The following is a 22,221-nucleotide window of genomic DNA, read 5'->3' as shown; positions in this document are numbered from 1 at the left end:
CACTCATATTAGGTATCTAATCAAATTCATGAAGACAGAAAGTAGAATAGTGGTTGCCAGGAACATGGGGAGAAGAGACTGAGAAATTATTGTTTAACATGTATATGGTTTAAGTTTTACAAGATGAAAAAAACAACTCTGGAGATGGATGGTGGTGATTGTTGCACAACAATGTGAGTGTACTTAACAGCACTGAACTGTATACTTAGAGGATTAAAATGGGAAATTTTATGTTATGTATATTTTAATCACAATTTTTAAAAATGTGTCTATATGTACATCTGTATAAATGCTTATAAAGAGGACTCAAAGGATGCATACAACTCTTGATAGTGATTAACTTTGAAAGGAGAGAATTAGCAGGTGGGAGCTTGAAGAGAAAACTTTTCCTCTGAGATAGTAAGAAGTAATAACGGCAACCAAAAAAAGTAAATGGTTAAGGTAGTGTGTGATAGCTTTTATTTTCTGTACGAAAGTTGAGAATATGGGGGTGCAGCAAGAAGCTTTAGGAGTGTTTAAGATTTAGAACAGTCAGTGTAGGGCACTGGAGAGCAAGGTGCTAGGGAATAAGCAGGAAAAAATGTTAAGCAGCCCTGGGAACCCAGTTATGACTGGAAACCCTTAGTATGAATGTGGTATAAATCTACACTATTAAAGTGTTTTGTTCAGTAAGGCTGGATTATTTGGCAACATAAAGGGAGAAAAGATGGCCAGGTGTAGTGGCTCCCAACGGTAATCCCAGCACCTTTGGGAGGCCGAGGCAGGTGGATCACTTGAGGTCAGGAGTTCGAGACCAGCATAGAGACATGACAAAACCCCGTCTCTATTAAAAAATACAAAAATTAGCCAGGCGTGGTCGCACATGCCTGTAGTCCCAGCTACTCAAGAGGCTGAGGAACGAGAATCACTTGAACCTGGGAGGAGAAGGTTGCAGTAAGCCAAGATCGCACAACTGCACCGCACCCTGGGTGACAGAGTGAGACTGTCTCAAAAAAAAGGAGAAAAGGCTATTCCAGGATTGAAAATTTCCAGGGATAGTAACAGCAGAAGGACAAGAAGAGATTCAGACCACCAAAGCTGTATCCTGAATTGAACAGTCTAGAGTAAGTACCCCTCTCATGGGCTTTGTGAATGCCCTATGCATCCTCTATCACTAATTACACTGCTTCATAATTATGTTTATGTATCAGTCTCTCTTCTTTAGATTGTCTGAAATTTGAGTGCTGTGTCTTGCTCACAGCTGTATCTTTTATATTTAGTACTTAAACAATGGCTAACACCTCAAAGGTGCTCAATAGATGTTTGACTGGCTAATCCATTCAAAACATATTTACCGAGTGATACTAGGTACCAGCCACTGTGCCAAGCGCTGTTCATATAATGGTAAACAAAACAGGTATGGTACCTCTCTCATGAAGCTTATGGGTTAGTGGGAAACTCTAGACAATACAAAAGCACATAAATTAATAAATAACTACAAATTGTTTTGTACTGAGAAGGAAACAAATAGAATGCAAGCATAGAGAAAAACAAAAAAGGGGAGATCTATTTTTGATAAGGTGGTAAGGATAGTCTTTTCCAAGAAGGTGACATTTAAGCTGAAACCTCAAGGATAAGAAGGGACCGACTTCATGAAGAAAAAAGGGAAGACTACCCAGACAAGAGGAAAAACCATATGCAAAAGACCTGAGGTAGGAGAGAGTCTGGCAAGGCTCAGGATGTATAAATAACAATGCAGACTAAAACACAGCACCATACTGTTACACCAACCTTATAGACCCAAACTAAAAATCATGAAGAGTTGCAGTTTAGTCCTGAAAACCTCAGTCCAAACTCTGTTTTCTGCTTCTTTGCCTTTGAATTCTGCTCTCTCAAAGAGGCCAAGAGAAAATTTCTCTTCAATCTCTTTCATACAGCCTAACTCTGCTGGTGGCCTTAAGCCTTTGTTTTTAAAAACTTAAAATCGGAAAATAAAAATTATCCAGAGAGGGGCAAAATTCCAGTGATAATAAACTAAACTTCATTTAAGCCACAGAAAAATCTTAATAGGCCAGGATATTGTAACATTTTCTTGAAAAACTACAGATCTTAACTCAATGACCCCAAACCTTAGGCAAGAGAAACCTAACAAGCTTCAGCCCAAACCTGATTAGTTTATTTCTTAGCAATCCTGCCTTGTGCTCTACCAGCTTACTGATGGAGATCTAATCCTGGCCATGCGGTAGAAGATCCTCATAACCTCTGCCCCTCAGAAACTGCTCATTTCTTCCCCTCTCACACTGTAAAAGACAATGGCCATCAGAAATATAACTTTTATAAAAATATATATAAAGTATAGTTTTTCAAATGGGCAACAAATGCTCCCCAAATAACCATAGGTTTCAATGAGAGACCTAAAATAATTTTAGAATTAGGATAATAATCTAATTAAGTCAGAATGGTCTGATATATGATGGCATGGAAGTAGACATACTTCTTGTCACCATTCTGGATCTTAACTCTACATGCAAAGCAATCTTAAATTTCATCTATAAAACAAGGATAATAATAGTATCTATCTTCTATGGTTATTATGAAAATCAAATAAGATACTTCATATAAAATTCTAAAACCATTTTGGCGGTGATAAGTGTTCAATGAAAGTAAGCTGTTATTCATAATAATATTAATAATACTATTGCTAATATTAATAACAGATAACATGATCATCATGATCTTTTTTGGTAATGGAAGCTCTGACAAGCCCTGCCCAAACTCTAATATGCTTTCTGCTGCTTACTCTTTACTGTACCCTGCTCTACCTGCTCTCTGGCAGAGCCTGTATCTTGGCTTTCATGTAAAATATATCCATGGTGCTCTGAAAGTTTTCTCCATCTCTTATCTGTCATATCATGCAAGGCCTGCTCATAGTTCCTGTGCTAAAAGACAACATAAACATTGAACATAAATTATCTAAGCAGGAACATCATTCCTGTAGCAGTAGTAAAAGCTTCAGTGGAGAAGACTGAAGTAGTTTCAATAGGTCAGAATGGTGTGATGCATCACAGAAGAGAAAACCATTATATTCTTAGCCTGTTATTACTGACCTTAACACTAAAATCCTGAAGCAGTTACATTGCCCTGTCAATCTTGAACCAAAACCTAAGCAATTTACACTCTGCTACTTACTCACTATATTCTGCTCTACTTCTCTAGGAGACACTACATCTTGAATATTGGGTGAAACATACCAATGGCACTCCAGGAGTATTTCTTCTTGCAATCTTCCATTTCGCAAAAGATGAGGGTGGTTTGATATGCTTGTTCTAAAGGAACAACAAAATACAAAACTGATTGTCTAAGCAGAAATGATGGGCTAATGACAATATTATAGACTGCGGTGGCAATCCCACAGTAATGACACTAGGTGAGGATAACAGAACACAGCTAAAGGCGTGTGTGTGTGTGGTTTGTTTTCAGTATAAAAATTTCCAAACATGCATCAAAGCAGAAAAAAACAAAAACAGTATAATGAATCCCAAAGTTCAACAATTACCCAGATTCAACAATTAGCAACATTTTGCTTTTTCATCTGTCTCTTCTCCAATGTTTTTCCTGGAGTATTTTAAAGTGAATTTATTTAAAAGATTATTCTGGCACATTTTGAAATAACCAAAAACATTACACTCTTAGCTTAATTCTGAAGGCCTTAATTCTATGTATCCCACAAACAAGCTAGCTTGACAGGCTTCGGCCTCAATGTTATGTAATTTAGCCTTGTTCCTCTTTTAGAAAGTATACAGTCTTCCTACTGTATTCTGTTCTACCTGTTCTCTAGGGGAGTCTTGGTCCTGAATTTTAGGTACAACATATTGGTGATAGTCCAGAAGCAATTCCTCTCACTCTCTTCTTTCACTAAAAGATACAGATTGCTTTAGAAACATGTTTTAAAGGAAAAACAACAACAGGAAAAAAAAGTTGTGTAATGCTAATCATAATATCATAAGCTTCAGTGAAAACTCCAGAGAAATGAAACCAAGTAAAAATATGCTGATACATTTTGATATGAGGATGATGTTACACTTTTAGCTCAACTATGTAGACCTTAATTCTTAATTCCATCCATAGACAGAATAGTCTGAAAACTCACCAAATCTTAAGTATCTGCTAGTTCCTACATTGTTCATGTAGGGCATTATGCTTGCAGTGATACTGTTGGCTCTGGTAAGAGTTAAAGAGTAATATTGCTAAAATAGTCAACTGATTCTGGAATAAGATATGAATGTGATACATCAGCCTTAGAAATCACAGAACTGATTTTGACTCATATTGTTCCCTAGACCAGGGTCTTTTGTACCACTGAAATACAAAGTAGAAGAGACAAGAAAAAAAAGAGGAGAGAGACCAGGAAGAACTGAACTGTTTAGGATTTAACATTGTATGCTCCTAAAGCAGGGCCTCTGTTCTAAAAGGACTCAGGGACCATCTTCCCACTAATGTAGGAAGGAATAAAAAATACTATATCTTGGCCAGGCATGGTGGCTCATGCCTGTAATCCCAGCACTTTGGGAGGAAGACACGGGTGGATCACTTGAGGTCAGGAGTTCAAGACCAGCCTGGTCAACATGTTGACACCCCATCTCTACTAAAAAAAAAAAAAAAAATTAGCCAGGCGTGCTGGTGTGCGCCGGTAATCCCAGCTACTCAGGAAGCTGAATCGCCTGAACCCAGGAGGCGGAGGTTGCAATGAGTCAAGATTGTGCCACTGCACTCCAGCCTGGGTGACAGAACAAGACTCCGTCTGAAAAAACCAAACACTATATTCTTAGGTTAGCTCCAAAGTCCCTCATTCTAAATTACTGCTTGGGATTTATAAAACCTGGTACTTTCTTCCTGTTTCTATCTTTTTTATTCTGCTCTACCTGATTTCTGATGTTATCCTGGCCCTGGGATTTGGGAGGTAGACACTGATAATCTGCCAGAAAAAAAGTCTTCTCTCCCTTTCTCAACTGTCGTATCAGAGTATGACTCCTTAAAGTGTACTTTCTAAAAGAGAAAATTATCATAAAACTAGAAATTGTCTAGTAAGAGTAACATGATGGCAATAATACTCTAGGCTTCATTGAAGACCTAAGCATAGCTTTTTCAGGATAATATAAAACATTATGGAATAAAACAGAAACGCATATTTTTTGTCAGTTCTGAAGTTTAGCTGGGAATAACCTTTGAAAGCTTCAAACTAAACAATTTGGTCCCTGTTGGTCTCTGTCCTTTTTCTTTTCTACCTTGCCTCCGATGGAGGCCTGATGATGCCTGCATAGAAGATCCTGATGGACATCCAGAGAAGGCACCTCTCTCCCTCTCCTACCTATCAAAATAGATATTGGCTGCTTTGGATTTGCTTTCTAAAAAGGAACAAACACAAAATATCATTGTTCAGTTAAGAATGACAGGTTAATACTTCAGGCTTTAGTGAGAATTCTGGAGTTAACTGAGATCAGAATATAATTGGGCACCTTATGGAATAAAACAAAAAACTATACTACATTCCACAAAAGTCCAACCACAGCCCTACATAATCTAATTCCTATTGCTCTCTTTCTTCTTCCCTTTAGTCTAACTGATCTCTGGTGGAGAGCTGGCCTTGGAACCTGTGTGAAAAATACTGCTGAGTACTTATGGGCCACTCCTTTTTCCACCTTTCAGTTGTCTAAGCAGATAATGGCTGCCAGAAATATTTTTCCTAATGAAGAAGATTAAAAATAAAAAATTAAATTGTTCATAAAATCTGAGTAGAGTGTTGATTTAAAAAAGAAAAGAAAAGAAACAGCAAATTGTTCATTAGGAGTAATATGCTGCTGATAATACTTTAACACTTAGTAAGAGCACCAAAGTTTTAAGAGACCAATCAAGAAACTGTTTTTTTCCAAGTATGGATCTCCAAATCCGGTACAATATATAGCATACTTGGTTTTATTATGCTTTGCAGATATATAGCATACTTTGCAGATATACAGCATACTTGATTTTATTATGTTTTGTAGTTTTTCACAAACTGAAGGTTTGTGGCAACCATATGTCAAGCCAATCCATTGGCGTCACTTTTCCAACAGCATGTGCTCGCATAATGTCTCTGTGTCACATTTTGGAAATTCTCACAATATTTCAGACTTTTCCATTATTATTATATTTGATATGGTGATCAGTGATCTGTGATCAGTGATCTTTGATATTACTATCCTAATTGTTTTGGGGTACCATAACCACACTCATGTAAGACAGCAAACCTAACTGATAAATGTATGTGTTCTCACTGTTCTACCACCTGGCCATGCCCTCACCTCTCCCTAGGCCTCCCTATTCACTGAGACACAACAATGTTGAAATTAGGCCAGTTAATAAGCTTACAATGACCTCTTAAGTATTCAAGTAAAAGAAAGAACCACATGTCTCTCACTTTAAAGCAAAAGCTAGAAATTATTCAGCTTAGTGAAGTAGGCCTGTTGAAAGCCAAGACAGTCTGACAGCTAGGCCTCTTGTACCAAACAGCCCCATTGTGAAAGCAAAGGAAAAGTTCTTGAAGGAAATTAAAAGCTACTCCAGTGAATACATGATAAGAAAGCAAAAGAGCCTCACTGCTGAAATGGAAAATGTTTTAGAGGTATGGATAGATCAAACCAGCCACAATATCTCCTTGAGCCAAAGCCTGATAAGAGCAAGGCCCTAACTCTCTTCAATATTATAAAGACTAAGAGAGTTGAAAAAGCTACAGAAGACAAGTTGAAAGTTAGCAGAGGTTGGTTCATCAGGTTTAAGGAAAGAAGCTGTCTCTATAACATCAAAGGGCAAGGTGAAACAGCAAGTGCTGATGTAGAAGCTGCAGCAAGTTATCTCAAAGATCTAGCTAAGATTACTAATGAAGGTGACCACACTAGACAACAGATTTCAGTGTAGACAAAACAACCTTATGTTGGAAGAAGATGAGTAGGAGTTTCACAGCTAGGGAGAAAAAGTCAATGTCTGGCCAAAGTTTCAAAGGACAGGCTGACTCTCTTGTTAGTGGCTAATGCAGCTGGTGACTTTAAGTTGAAGCCAATGCTCATTTATCATTCCAAAAGTCCTAGGGCCCTTAAGAATGATACTAAATCTACTTTTCTTGTGCTCTGTGAAGGGAATAACAAAGCCAGGATGACAGCAAATCTGTTTACGGCATGGTTTACAGAGTATTTTACACTTACTGTTGAGACTGATCCAAAAAGAAGAAAAGATGCCTTTTAAATTGCTCATTGACAATGCTCCTGGTCACCCCAGAGCTATGATGAAGACATACAAGGAGATTAATGTTGTTTTCATGCCTGCTAACACAACACCCATTCTGTAGCTTGTGGATCAAGAAATAATTTTGACTTTTGAGTCTTCTTATTTATAAAACACATTTCATAAGGCCATATGTGTCATAGACAGTGATTCCTCTGATAGATATGGGTAAAGTTAATTTGACACCCTCTGGAAAGGGTCCACCATTCTTGATGCCATTAAGAACATTCATGAATCATGAGAGGAGGCCAAAATATCAACTTTAACAGAAGTTTGGAAGAAGTTAATTCCAACCCTCATGGACTTTGAGGCATTCAAGACTTCAGTGAAGGAAGTAACTGCAATGTAGTAGAAACAGCAAGAGAACTAGAATTAGAAGTGGAGCCTGAAGATGTGAGTGAATTGCAACAATCTCATGTTCAAACTTAAATGGATGAGGAGTTACCTCTTATGCTGAACAAAGAAAATGTTTTCTTGAGATGGAATCTACTGCGAACATTGTTGAAATGACAACAAAGGGTTTAGAGTATTACACAGACTTACTTGATAAAGCAGTGGCAGGGTTTGAGGGAACTGATTCCAATTCTGAAAGAAGTTCTATTGTGGATCAAATGCTATCAAACATTATCACATGCTACAGAGAAATCTTTCATGAAAGGAAGAGTCAAATGATGTGGCAAACTTCATTATTGTCTTAAGTAACTTCCACAGCCACCCCAAACTTCGGTAATCACCACTCTGATTAGTTAGCCGATATCGACATTGAGGCAAGACCCACCACCAACAAAAAGATTATGGCTTGCTGAAGACTCAGATTAATTGTAAGCATTTTTTAGAAATAAAGTATTTTTAAATTAAGGCATGAACTTTTTTTAGGCATTATGCTATTGTACACTAATAGAGTACAGTATAGTATAAACATAACTTTTATATATACTGGGAAGCCAAGAAATTTGTGTGACTTACTTTATTCCAATATTTGCTTTATTGCAATGGCCTAGAACTGAACCCACAATATCTGCAAGGTATACCTGTAGTCCCTACAAATCCCACTCCAAACCCTAAGTAGATTATTTCTTCTTTTTTTAATCTCCTTTCCATTCTATTTTACCTGATACTTTGGTAGAAAATCTTGGTCCTGACATTTGGGTAGAATATGCTGGTCTTTGGAAAGAACATGCTGGTCACTGGGTAGAAAATCCAGGTCCTGACATTTGGGTAGAATATTCCGGTCTTTGGGGAGAACATGCTGGTCTCTAGATAAAAAATCCTGGTCTCTAGGTAGAAAATCCTGGTCCTGATATTTTGGCAGAATATCTTGGTCTTTGGGGAGAACATGCTGGTCTCTGGGTAGGAAGTCCTGGTTCTGATATTTGAGTAGAATATTCTGGTCTTTAGGGAGAACACAGTGGCCTTTGAGTAAGACATCCTGGTTTTCAGACAGAAAAACCTGATTTGGGGGTAGAAAATCCTGGGTTTCCAATACAATACTCCCTTCTTCTAGTTCAATACTCTGGGCTTTCAGCCTAATACCATGAGTTTCTGTCTTAACAGGCTGGCCTTCCGGTTCAATGGCCTGGCCTTCTGGCTCAGTAACTTGAACATTCAGCTCAACAGCCTGGGTATCTGGCTCAATATTCTGGATTCCTTTCAAATCACCCTGGGTTTCCAGCAAATCATCTTCGGCTTCTGGAAAATCATCCTGGGCTTCTGGCAGAATATCCTGAAGGCCCTCAAAATGTAACTGCTTTTGCTCTTCCTCTTCCATCACAACAAATAATGGATTTTTGAATTTTACTTTCTAAAAGTGAACATAAACACCAAATATAGAATGTGAGGTAGTAGTAATACTCTTAAGTTTTCCAAAAGGTTCCTAAAATAATCTCAAAATGACGTGGCAGTGAAGCAAATTACTAGAATAAAATGTGAAATTACAATCTTTGTCCAACTTAACAAAAGCTAAATCTACAATCCTAAATCAGTACAATGGTACTGGCAATACCTAGTCCAAGTCGCAATTCATTTAATTTCTCTTATTACTTTACCTGAACTCTGCTGAAAAGTTTGTTCTTATCTTCAGAAAGAATATCCTGCTCGTCCTGCTGGTCTCTCCCAAACAAATTTTCTTTCCCTTTCTCATCAGTTATAATAGATGAAGTTTCCTCATAGTCAGGTTCCTCATAGTCAAGTTCCTAAAGAAAAAATAATGAAAACACACACACACACACACACACACACACACGCAAAATGTAGCTATTGTAGGCAGAAACAACATGATTGCAATAAAATTCTAGGTTTCAGGTCACTGCTAATATAATGTTAGGAGGTCAGCATAGTCAAATGTTATAAAATCTTTACAGTGTAGGATTGTATAATGAAAACTAAAAAGATAATTGAAGGAAATGACAGATGATCCAACTAAAAAGAAAGACATAATATGTTTATGGATCAAGAGACAACATTGGTAAGATGGTAATATTTATCAAATTTACCTATATATTCAACACTCCCTATCAAAATGCCACTTGACTTTTCTTTGGCAGAAATTAACAAGCTAATCATAAAATTCATATGGAAATGCAAGGGACCCATAGTAGCAAAACACTTTCTTGAAAAAGAAGAACAAAGATGAAGGTTTCATTCCTCCCAATTTCAAAAGCTACCACAAAGCTATAGGAATCAAGACATTATAATACTGACACATACAGAACAATGGAACAGAACTGAAAGTTCAGAAATAAACCCTCACATTTATAGTCAGTTGATTTCTGACAAGAGTACCAAGAAAATTCAATGGGAAAAGAACAGTCTTTTCAACAGGTGATGTTGAGACAACTGGATACCTACTTTCAAAAGAATGAAGATGAACCATTTATTTATAGCATACATAAATATTAACTCAAAATGGATCACAGACCTAAAACTAAGAGTTAAAACTATAAAATTCTTAAAAGAACACACAGGAATAAATCTTCACGATCTTAGGATAAACAATGATTGGGAGATACTTCATCAAAAGCACACGCAACATAAGAAAAAAAGAAGTGACTAATTTAAAAATGTTATGCTATAAACAATACTACTAATAAAGATAATAGTCTATAGAATGGGAGAAATTATTTATTTGCAAATCAACTATCTGATAAGAAATTTGTATCCAGAATACACACACACACTTACTTAACAATTTGATAATAAAAAGACAACCCAATTAAAAAAATGGGCAAAACATATGGATAGACATTTTATCCACAAGAGTTACACAACTGGGCAACAAGCACATGAAAAGATACTGAAGATCACTAGTCATCAGGAAAATATAATAGAAATCAAAAGTACAGTGAGATACCAATTCACATCTACTAGGATAGCTATAACAGAAGAGATGAACAATAATAAGTATTGGAAAAGATATAGAGAAACTGGAACCCTCACATAGTGCTGGTGGAAAACTGTTTAGTAGTTCTTCGAAATGTTAAACATATAAATACTGTATGATCCAGCCATTTCACTCCTAGAAATGAATGTCCTAAAAAATGAATGTGCACAAAAAAATTTGTATACAACTGCTCATACACAATCATTCATAATTCATAAACACCAAGAAGTGAAAAGAACCCCAAAGTCTACCAACTGATAAATGGATAAACCAAATGTGGTACATCCATACAATTATTCAGCTATAAAAGGAACGAAGTACTGATACATCCATTACAATATGGATGAACTTTAAAACATTATGCAAAGAGAAAAAAACAGTCACAAAAGACTATATATAATTCCTTTCATATGAAATGTCCAGAATAGGTAAACCTATACAGACAAAAAGTAGATTAGTAGTTGCCTAGGACTGAGGTTAAGGGCAGGGAGAGAATGAGGTACAGGGTTTCTCTTAGGAATGAAGAAATGAAGAAAATGCTGTAGAGCAAATCCCAAAGGCAAGATGGCTGACTAGAAGCAGCCAGGAGGAACATCTGCTACCGAGAGACTGGGACAATAGGAAGATGGTACACTCCTAGCAGATCTTTGGAGAGAAGGCATTAATAGTGGACGGAGGGAAGACACAGATGCTGGGCTGAAGGGGAGGAACCTGGGAACCTTGAATGGAGCTACCATGCACCAGGACTTGTTCCTGGCACCCAGTGACTCCTGGAGAAAGGGTGAGTTGAACAAGTGAGGAACAACCTGCTCACTCCACAGACCTCTGGAATCCCGGCAGCAGGAGACCCCACAACCCCCACCAAAACTTGCACTGGCAGGGAGAGCTGCTTAGAGAGGTGGTGGGGCAGAACTCCAGCCGATGCAGAGCCTAGAGGGTTTGGTACAGGAGTATCTGCAGTAGGGCATGGTCAGGCTTCCCATCCCCAAGGCCCACCTTGCTCCCCTAGGAGACATTAGCCATAGGGGAACTGTCAGACATGAACAGTGCAGGGTGATCTTGCCCATGAGACAGGGCCAGTTTTACCTGAGTGCACCCCTGTCTACTAGCCTCTCCCAGGGCCCCAGCCTGGCTGCACTTGCTAGAAGTGCAACCTCAGATACCACAGAGGTGCCTCCCAGAGGCCCACATAATAACTCCTGTGCTGGCAGACCATGCCTGACCATCAAAGCAGCCCTCACCAATCAGCATGAGCCTGCCTATGCCCTTCTCCAATGGCATCCTCCCTTGTGCCACTTTTCCAGCATGAACTCACCCACGGCAACCCCCACATTGTTTTGCTCTCATGTGTGTGCACAGGCAGACCTTGCTTCCCCTTCCCCACCAGTGTGCATGTACCCCACCATGCCACTGCTGCCAGTGTAAGAGCACCCTGCCCACAATGCTGTGCCACTACTGCCAATGCGAAGGCACACAAGGAGATGAGCAGCCCCATCTCCCTGCTCTGCATGGCCATTGCTGCACATGAACGCCTATATGGAGGGCACCAGCCCCATGCCCATGAGCGCCCCACCACATGCTGATACTGTCACCAGAGTGAACATGTACACTGATGCCAGCAGGCCCCACCCCTGCTCCACCCTCCAGTGCAGCACTGCAACTGCCACCACTGCAAACGCCCACAAGGAGGCCAGCATCCCTGACCTGCCAGTACTCTACCACAGCATGCACCCTGCCATGCTGCCACTGCTGCTGGCACATGAAAACAAGCACAAATCCCACTGCTACCACCCAATAAAGCATTTTGGCTGGCACCATCCATTGGAGTGTTGTGACCAGCAGCCTAGGAACACCTCAGCTCCTCCAGGGCAGAAGGTTCCTAACCTTGAGGGGCCAGAGAACAAAGCAAGGGCTAATACCAGCCCCCCAGAGTTAGAGCACGCAGTCCAAGAGTCCTGAGCTTAGTCTTTGCCCCTAAAATCTTCCAGAAATAAAGCCAGTCAAATGAATCCACCTTATATCAGAATCAAACCCCCAAGGGTATCGAAGAGGATTTTTTTAAAAAGCATCCAAATGATAGCAACTTCAAAGAGTGAAGGAACAACACAGCCCACAAACATTAGAAAGAACCAGTACAAGACCTTCAACAACTCAGAAAGCCAAAATGTCTTCTTACCTCCCAATGACTGCACTAGTTTCCCATCAATGATTCTTAACTAGGCTGAAATGGCTGAGATAACAGGAATAGAATTCAGAACACGGATAGGAACAAAAATATCAACATTCAGGAGAAAGTTGAAACCCAATCCAAGGAATCTAAGGATTATAATAAAATGATACAGAAGCTGATAGACAAAATGGCCATTATAAGAAAGAAGCAAACTGATCTGACAGAGCTGAAATACACACTACAAGAATTTCATAATGCAACAGCAAGTATTAATAACAGAATTGACTAAGCTGAGGAAAGAATCTCAGAGCTCAAAGCCTGCCTCTCCAAAATAACTCAGTCACACAAAAATAAAGAAAGAAGAATAAGGAAGAATAAACAAAATCTCCAAGAAATATAGAATTATTTAAAAAGACCAAATCCATGACTCATTGGCATCCCTGAAAGGGTAAAAAACCAAGCAACTTGAAAAACGTATTTCATATTTTCATATAATCCATGAAAAGTCTCCAACCTGGCTAGAGAAGCCAACATTCAAATTCAGGAAATGCAGAGAACCCCTGCAAAATACTACACAAGAAGGCCATCCCCAAAACACGTAGTTATGAGATTCTCCATGAGATTCTCCAAGGTTGAATAAAAAGGAAAAATGTTAAAGGCAGCCAGAGAAAAGAGGCAGGTCATCTACAAAGGGAATCCCATCAGGCTAATAGCAAACCTGTTGTCAGAAACCCTAAAAGCCAGAACAGATTGGGGCATTCTTAAAGAACAGAATTTACAACCAAGAATTTCACATCCAGCCAAACTAAGCTTCATAAAGTGAATAAGAAATAAGATCCTTTACAGAAAAGCAAATGCTAAGGGAATTCGTTACCATCAGACCTGCCTTACAAGAGATGCTAAAGAGAGTGTTAAATATGGAAAGAAAAGACTATTACTGGCCACTACAAAAACACACTTAAGTACATAGACCAGTGATATATAAAGCAACCACATAAACAAGTCTGTATAATAACCAGCTGACAACATGATGACAGGATCAAATCTGCACAAAACAATACTAATCTTCAATGTAAATGGACTAAATGCCCCAATTAAAAGGCACAGAGTGGCAAGTTGGATAAAGAAGCAAAACCCAAAGGTATGCTGTCTTCAAGAGACTCATCTTACATGAAATGGCACCCATAGGCTCAAAGTAAAGGGATAGAGAAAAATCTACCAAACAAACAGAAAACATAAAAAAGCAGGAGTTGCCATTCTAATTTCAAACAAAACAGACTTTAAACAAACGATTAAAAAAAAAGACAAAGAAGGGTATTACATAATATAGTAAAAGGCTCAACTGAATGAGAAGACCTAACTCTCCTAGATATATATGCACTCAATACAAGAGCACTCAGATTCATAAAGCAAGTTCTTAGAAACCTATGAAAAAATTCAGATAGGACAGGTGCAGGGGACTCATGCCTGTAATCCAAGCACTTTGGGAGGCCAGGTTGGGCGGATCACTTGAGGTCAGGCCAACCTGGAAAAACCCCATCTCTACCAAAGCATACAAAAATTAGCCAGGAATGGTGGTGTGTACCTGTAGTCCAAGCTACTCAGGCAGTTGAGGTAGAAGAATCACTTGAACCCAGGAGGCAGAGGCTGCAGTGAGCTCAGATCATGCCTCTGCACTCCAGCCTGGATGATAGAGTGAGACCCTGTCTCAAAAAAATAAATAAATAAATAAAAGAGACTGAGATAACTACACAATAATAGTGGGAGACTTCAACAGTCCCTTGACAGGATTAAAGAGATCACTGAGGCAGAAAACTAACAAAGATATTAAGGACCTGAGCTTAACACTTGACCAAATGGACCTTATATACATCTACAAAACTCTCCCCCCACCAAAATAACAGAGTATACATTCTTCTCATCTGCACATGGCACATACTCTAAAATCAACCACACAATCAGCCATAAAACAATCCTCAGCAAATTAAAAAAAAAATCAAACTAACCACATTTACAGATCACAATGCAATAAAAATAGAAATCAGTACTAAGAAAATCACTCAAAATCATACAGTTACACGGAAATTAAATAACCTGCTCCTGAACGCCTTCAGGGTAAACAATGAAATTAAGGCAGAAATCAAGAAATTATTTGAAACTAATGAGAAAAAAGATACAACATACCAAAATCTGTGGGACACAGCCAAAACAGTGTTAAGAGGAAAGTTTATAGCTCTGAACATCCACATAAAAAAAGTTAGGAAGGTCTCAAATTAACAACCTAACATCAAACTAGAAGAACTAGAGAAACAAGAGCAAACCAATCCCAAAGCTAGTAGAAGACAAGAAATAACCAAAATCAGAGCTGAACTGATAAAAACAGAGAAACAAAATAACACACAAAAAGTAAATTAATCCAGGAACTGGTCCTTTGAAAGAATTAATAAGATAGAGCACTAGCTAGACAAATTAAAAAGAGAGAGACTATCCAAACAAACACAATCAGAAATGACAAAGAGGACATTACCACTGGTCCCACAGAAATACAAAAAAAAAAAAAAAACCTCAGAGTCTATTATGAACACAAGCTAGAAAATCTGGAAGAAATGGATATATTCCTAGAAACATACAACCTCCCAAGATTGAACCAGGAAAACACTGAATCCCTGAATAGACCAATAACAAGGTCTTAAAATGAATTAGTAATAAAAAGCCTACCAACCAGAAAAAGCCCAGGATTGGACAAATTCACAGCTGAATTCTACCAGATAATATAAAGAAGAGCTGGTATCATTTCTACTGAAACTATTTCAAAAGACTAAGGAGGAGGAACTCCTCCCTAACTCATTCTACAAGGCCAGCATCATCCTGATACCAAAATCTGGCAGAGACACAACAAAAAATCAAAACTTCAGGCCAATATTCTTGATAAACATAGATGCAAAAATACTCAACACAATACTAGCAAACCAAATCCAGCAGTGCATCAAAAAGCTAATCCACCATGATAAATCTATCCCTGGGATGCAAGGTTGGTTCAAAATACACAAATCATTAATTGTGATTCACTACATAAACAGACTAAAAACAAAAAACACATGATGATCTCAACAGATGCAGGAAAGGCTTTCAATAAAATTCAACATCCTTTCATGTTCAAAAAAACCCCTCAATAAACTAGGCATTGAAGGAATATACTTCAAAATAATAAGAGCCATCTATAACAAACCCACAGCCAACATCATACTAAATGGGCAAAACTGGAAGCATTCCCCTTGAAAATCAGAACAAGACAAAGATGTCCTCTCTCACAACATAGTACTAGAAGTCCTAGCCAGAGCAATCAGGCAAGAGAAAGAAATAAATGACATCCAAGTAGGAAGAGAGAAAGTCAAACTATCCCAAGGAGCTTTTGGGCAGAGACTACGGGGATTTCTAGGTATAGAATCATATCTGCAAATGCTCCTTGATCTGATAAACAACTTCAGCAAAGTTTGAGAACACAAAATCAGTAGCATTCCTATATACCAACAATATCCAAGCTAAGAGCCAAATCAAATATGCAATCCCATTCACAATAGTCACAAAAAGAATAAAATACCTAGGAATACAGCTAACTAAGGAGGTGAAAGACCTCTACAATAAGATTATAAAACAATGCTCAAAGAAATCAGAGATGACACAAACAAATGGAAAAAAATTCCATGCTCATGGATAAAAAGAATCAATATTGTTAAAATGGACATACTGCCCACAGCAGTGTATAGATTCAATGCTATTCCTATCAAAATACCAATGACATTCTTCACATAATTAGAAAAAACTATTTAAAAATTCACATAAAAACAAAAAAGAGCCTGAAGAGCCAAGTCAATTCTAAGCAAAAGAACAAAGCTGGAGGCATCACATTACCCTACTTCAACTACACTATAAGGCTACAGTAACCAAAACAACATGGTATCAGTACAAAAACAGATACATGAACCAATGGAACAGCTAGAGAGCCCAGAAATAATGCTGCACACCTACAAACATATGATCATCAACATAATTGACAAAAACAAGCAATGGGGAAAGGACTCCCAATCCAATGATGCTGGGATATTTGGCTTGCTATATGCAGAAACTGGACTCATTCCTCATATCATATATAAAAATAAACTCAGGATGGATTAAAGACTGATATGTAAAACCTAAAAGCATAAAAAACACTGTACGATAACCTAGGAAATACCAATCTGGACACAGAAACTGGCAAATATTTCATGATGAAGATGCCAAAAGCAATTGCAACAAAAAAAATTCACAAATAGGATCTAATTAAACTAAAGAGATTCTGCACAGCAAAAGCAACCATCAACAGAGTAAACAAACAACCAAAAGAATGGGAGAAAATATGCATCAAAGGTCTGATATCCAGAATCTACAAGAAACCTAAAACAAATTTACAAGCAACAAACAAAAAACTCTTTAAAAGAGGGCAAAGGACATGAACAGACACTTCAAAAGAAGACATACACATGGCCAACACGTGAAAAAAATGCTCATTGCCGCTAGTCACTAGAGAAATGCAAATCAAAACCACAAGATACCATCTCACACCAGTCAGAATGGCGACTAGTAAAAAGCAAAAAAAACACAGATGTTGGCAAGGTTGTGGACGAAAAGAATGCTTATACACCACTAGGGAAAATGTGAATTAGTTCAGCCATTGTGGAAAGCAGTTTGATGGTTTTTCAAAGAACTTACAACAGATTTACCATTCAACCCATCAATCCCATTATCTGGTATATATCCAGAGGAATATAAAACGCTCTGCCTTGAAGACACATGCACACATATGTTCATCACAGCACTATTCACAATAGCAAAGACACAGAATCAACCTAAATGCCCATCAATGGTAGACTGGATAAAGAAAAAGTGGTACATATACACCATGGAATAATATGCAGCCATAAAAACGAATGAGATCATGTCCTTTGCAACAATATGACGAAGCTAGAGGCCATTATCCTAAGAAAACTCATTCAGTAACAGAACACGCAATACTGCATATTCTAATTTAAAAGCGGGAGCTAAATATTCAGTATATGTGGACACAAAGAAGGGAACAACAGACACCAGGGCCTACCTGAGAGTGAAGGGTAACAGAGGGTAAGGATGGAAAACTACCTACCGGGTACTGTCAGGTGACAAAGTAATCTGTACACCAAGCCCCCTGCAACATGCAATTTACCTATGTAACAAACCTGTACACATATCCCTGAATCTAAAGTAAAAGTTATTTTTAAAAATTAATTTAAAAAAATAAAATGTTCTAAATTAGACTGTGGTAACAGTCGCACAACCGTGTAAATATACTAAAATCCAGTGAATTGTACACTTTAAATGGGTGAATTGTATGGTATATGAATTATTTTTCAGTAAAGTCTTTTAAAAAAAATACTGAACATCTTAACCCTTTACCTTATCCTTAGTTAGCTAGCTGTGGATCGTTCTAATAAGCCAATGTCTTTCCCCTCTACTTTTTATATTTTGCTACCTGATTTTCCATATAATTCTGGTAAGGTACAGCAGTTAAAAAACCTTGATGGACCTTAATGGGCAATTCTCCTCTTATTCCTGTATTTATCCCAGTGGATGCTGGTTTCTTAGAAAGCTCTGTCTGGAAAAAAAAAGAAATACAAATATAAATAGGTCTAGAGGAAGCAATATCTTCATGAGCCTAAGCTGAGGTTCAGTAAAAGATCTAAAATTATCTTAGTAGGTTTTGGTAGTCTGATACACAATAAAGGGGAAAAAAGTGAGTTCTACTTCATATGTACAAACAAAGCACTCACATATGAAAACATATGGAATGAAACAGACTGACAGGAGAATGTATTAACTTTATAAATGACAACTTGCACCTATTCTGGCCAGTAACAATTTCAGAAGACTCATGATTTTAGTCTTGGTGACCTGACAGAGTACAAGCAAGTATGTGTTCAACTTGTATCTCCAAATCTGGATCAATAACAACTGGACAGATTCTAATGTCACTAAAGACTAACAAGGAAATAAAACCAGGGTTCAACTCAATCACAGATTGTTCTTTCTGACTGGCAAATACCCAGAGGGTAGAAAATTGTTCAGATTTGAAGGAAAGACTTGATATAAGTAATAAGAAAAATTTCACTAATTTCTTAGATCATTCCCAATTGTATTGAGTAGATTTTTCATATTTTTAACTGAAAACCATATATGCATTATTTAGAAGCAAGTAGGTAGCCTGAATTCATTGTTATCACCATAACAATAATGAATTACACTTAAATGGCACCTCTGACATATAAAACTGGTTTATACAAAGATGTTATCTCAGACTTAATCCTCCCGTCTACTGAATAATTATTTCAGTCAGACCTGTGAATAGTACTCTTTCTGGAAAAATACCAATTGAAAGGTCTGAGCATGTTCCAAACAATATAAAATATCAATCTCTAAGATCTGATAACCGTTTGTTTTTTTCTGATTTAGTAGAAAGTGTCTAAACACCTCATTCTAACAGTACCCTGGAGTCAGTCTAATGGCCCAAACTACAGTACTGCCAAATCACAATAGGTATGAAAACTGTCAAGAAACCAAGCTCTGAAAGTAATTTAGGTACAAAAGAAACTCTATCTGGAGAGCCACGAGGCAATGCTAGAAAAAGACAATCATACTGAACGCATGTGGGATGTATTGCCATATGTGGACACATACCCACACCCACCTGTTTTTTAAATTAGATTATTTCTTAAAGAGAAAACATTACAGTTTAGTATTCAACCAATTGCCAACACACATGAGACAAACATTTTTGATGATTGTGTCAAGATACTTAAGAAAAAAATACAAAAATCATATATTATATATAATACATGTGTATATATTATTTAATATTAATATTCATATGTATTAGATAATACATATTATATATTTATATGTATTAGATAATACATGTTATATATTTATATTTATTAGATATTAATATATATTATATATTTATATGTATTAGATAACATTTGTATATTATATATTTATATGTATTATATATTATATGTAATATAATATCTATATATCTAAATATATAGATATGTAATTTTTTTGCCATCAACTGCCTCATTTAGTTCTTTCCCAGTTTTTGTTTTTTTTTTGTTTTTTTAATAAAAATTCATTTTTTAAATAAAAAACTAATAAAAAATATATAATATACATTGTATCATAATATACAGATATATAATATATAGATATATATATTATATTTTCCTGGAATATATAGATATATAGATATATTTCAGGAAAATATAAGAGTGTACTAATTAGGAAGTAAAACTAGGAAAGAACTAAATGAGGCAGTTGATGACAGGAAAAAAATAATTAAAACCTAAATTAATGGTCTATTTTACTAGATGCTGCCTATCAAACCTTGAAATTAATGCCAAAATTAACTAAACAGAGGAACACACATAAATTTGGGATCCAAATTTGTGAATTCTGAGGTAGGTACCAAAACAATGTCATTTTATAAGTGTAGACTTACATATCCTCCTAAGCCTAGCTCCATACTCTCACTTTCAAGTTTTGAATCAAAAGAATGTCTATCTTTTTAAAAATTAATAGTATCAATTTTTTTCCTGATTAGAAAGTAATATATTTTATGACAATTTTTAAAAATAAAAAACAAAGAGAAGAAAATCACCTATAAAATGCTACTATCCAGAAATAATCAGTATAAATCTCTTGTGCAATTTCCACCTGGGCTTTTGTCTATGCACACAGCACTCTTTCCATCTCTTTATTTTGCTATATTTCTCTTTGTAGCACTTATCACTTGAAATTATGTTCTATATTTATTTGCTTATTATACGCTTTCCCTACTAGCACAAAAGCTCCTTGAGGGATCTTTGTCTGTTTTTTCACCACTGTAAGTCTTGTTTCTAGAACAATGCTGGCAATCATAGACATTCCATAAGTATTTGTTGAAAATATATACATATATTTTAATTAATATCATACTTAATTTTCTATCCAACTTTTTTCTTAACTTTGTATCAGACACTTTCCCTTATCTTCAGAACTTTGTATCACAGACACTTTCCCTTATCTTCAGATATTCTTTGAAAATTATATTTTTTAGAATGACTGCATATGGACATATCACAATTTACTCAAGCGTTCCCTACTATTGGGTATTTAAGACTATTTCCAGTTATTTTACAATTCTAAATTATGCTGAGATATAAGTAAACCTTTATCTGTATTTTTTACCTATATTTTTTAAAATCATGTATTAGAAATTAATTTACCTCCTGGGTGGGAAAGCTTTTCCTTCCATCATCTGGAAACACTGATCCCTTTTTTTCACTCACAGTTTTAAAGGATGCTAGCCGATGACGTGCCTGTTTCATAGTTTGACTAAGCTGCCAGGGAAAGGGGAAAAAAAGCAAACAAAAGTAGGGTAAGTTTTAATACCAAATGTACTAAGTGTTTCAACAGGAAAACAGGTCCCTATTATTTAAAAAAAAATGCCAGATCTAAGACAACAGGATTACTTGTGAAGGAGACTTTTATCTGCTGATAGTGTGGCATAACATTATTGTCATTATTCTAGACTATACTTTGTAACTTGGCTTAAGGGCTGTTATTCAAATTGTTTTTTAAAAAATAATGTAGACTTTATATAAAACATGTACACAAAAATATGAGAACCTAAAGTCTGAATTAATATACTTGGAGATCACTGAGCAGACATATTCCTTACCTACTATCCACCTTTTTCAATAAGGAGTTATTTCTTCAAGTGGTCCTTATATACTTAATTGCTTTCATCACTGCTTGCTAGGAGACTCTATTTTTAGTTTCCTTAAAACCCTTTTATCCCCAATTTACACGACTCCTTTCTCTCCCTCAACATTTGAAGACTATAGCTACTTAAAGTCTTTTCTTCAATCTCCCTTCCTCCAGGAAGCCTTTCAAAATTAATTTAGTGCACAAATTCAAACATCTCAAAAGAACCAATCTGTTTCAACTACTTTAAGTAACATTTGATAAATGACTACTAATAGTAAATGTCGATTTTGTGTTCATTCCCTATCTCTAGTAATTTCAGTATGTAGCTATTTTGATTTATTTTTCAGAGAAGCACGCCTATTTTATATCTTATAAATTGGAAGGAATATCTCATTAGGGAAACAAAGAAATAAATATGTATAATTTTAAGATAAGCACTGTATCTCATAGAGGAAAAGTATATCCCATACTAGTCAGTAAAATTATGGCAAAGTCAAGACCAGTACTAACCCATTCATTGAAAGTTTAATAATATCAATTCTCCCTTGAAGAGAAATGA

The 22,221-nt window shown here is 36.6% G+C and overlaps 1 protein-coding gene across 4 annotated transcripts in view; it reads right to left on the bottom strand.

Moving 5' to 3' along the window:
* The window catches only part of CCDC15 (coiled-coil domain containing 15), a 93,555-nt gene that overhangs the window by 57,542 nt on the left and 13,792 nt on the right, over positions 1 to 22,221 (bottom strand). For 3 of the 4 annotated variants that reach the window (XR_010342413.1, XM_064375532.1, XM_064375531.1), the window contains 5 exons: positions 21,179 to 21,292; positions 18,391 to 18,513; positions 9,342 to 9,488; positions 8,408 to 9,097; positions 3,231 to 3,305 (listed from right to left, as the gene is read on the bottom strand). Coding sequence is in view for 3 of the 4 variants with exons in the window: in XM_064375532.1 (XP_064231602.1) it covers positions 3,231 to 3,305; positions 8,408 to 9,097; positions 9,342 to 9,488; positions 18,391 to 18,513; positions 21,179 to 21,292 (1,149 nt within the window). In the remaining variant the exon portion in view is untranslated. The remainder of the gene's footprint in view (positions 1 to 3,230; positions 3,306 to 8,407; positions 9,098 to 9,341; positions 9,489 to 18,390; positions 18,514 to 21,178; positions 21,293 to 22,221) is intronic. The other variant, XM_064375533.1, reaches the window with a different exon arrangement.

The sequence above is a fragment of the Aotus nancymaae genome, unplaced genomic scaffold, assembly GCF_030222135.1.
Source record: "Aotus nancymaae isolate 86718 unplaced genomic scaffold, 86718_ANA_hifiasm-v0.15.2.pri h1tg000012l, whole genome shotgun sequence".
Lineage (NCBI taxonomy): Eukaryota > Metazoa > Chordata > Mammalia > Primates > Aotidae > Aotus > Aotus nancymaae.
The sequence above is the reverse complement of the archived record's forward strand: the minus strand, read 5'-3'. Positions and strand labels throughout refer to the sequence as shown.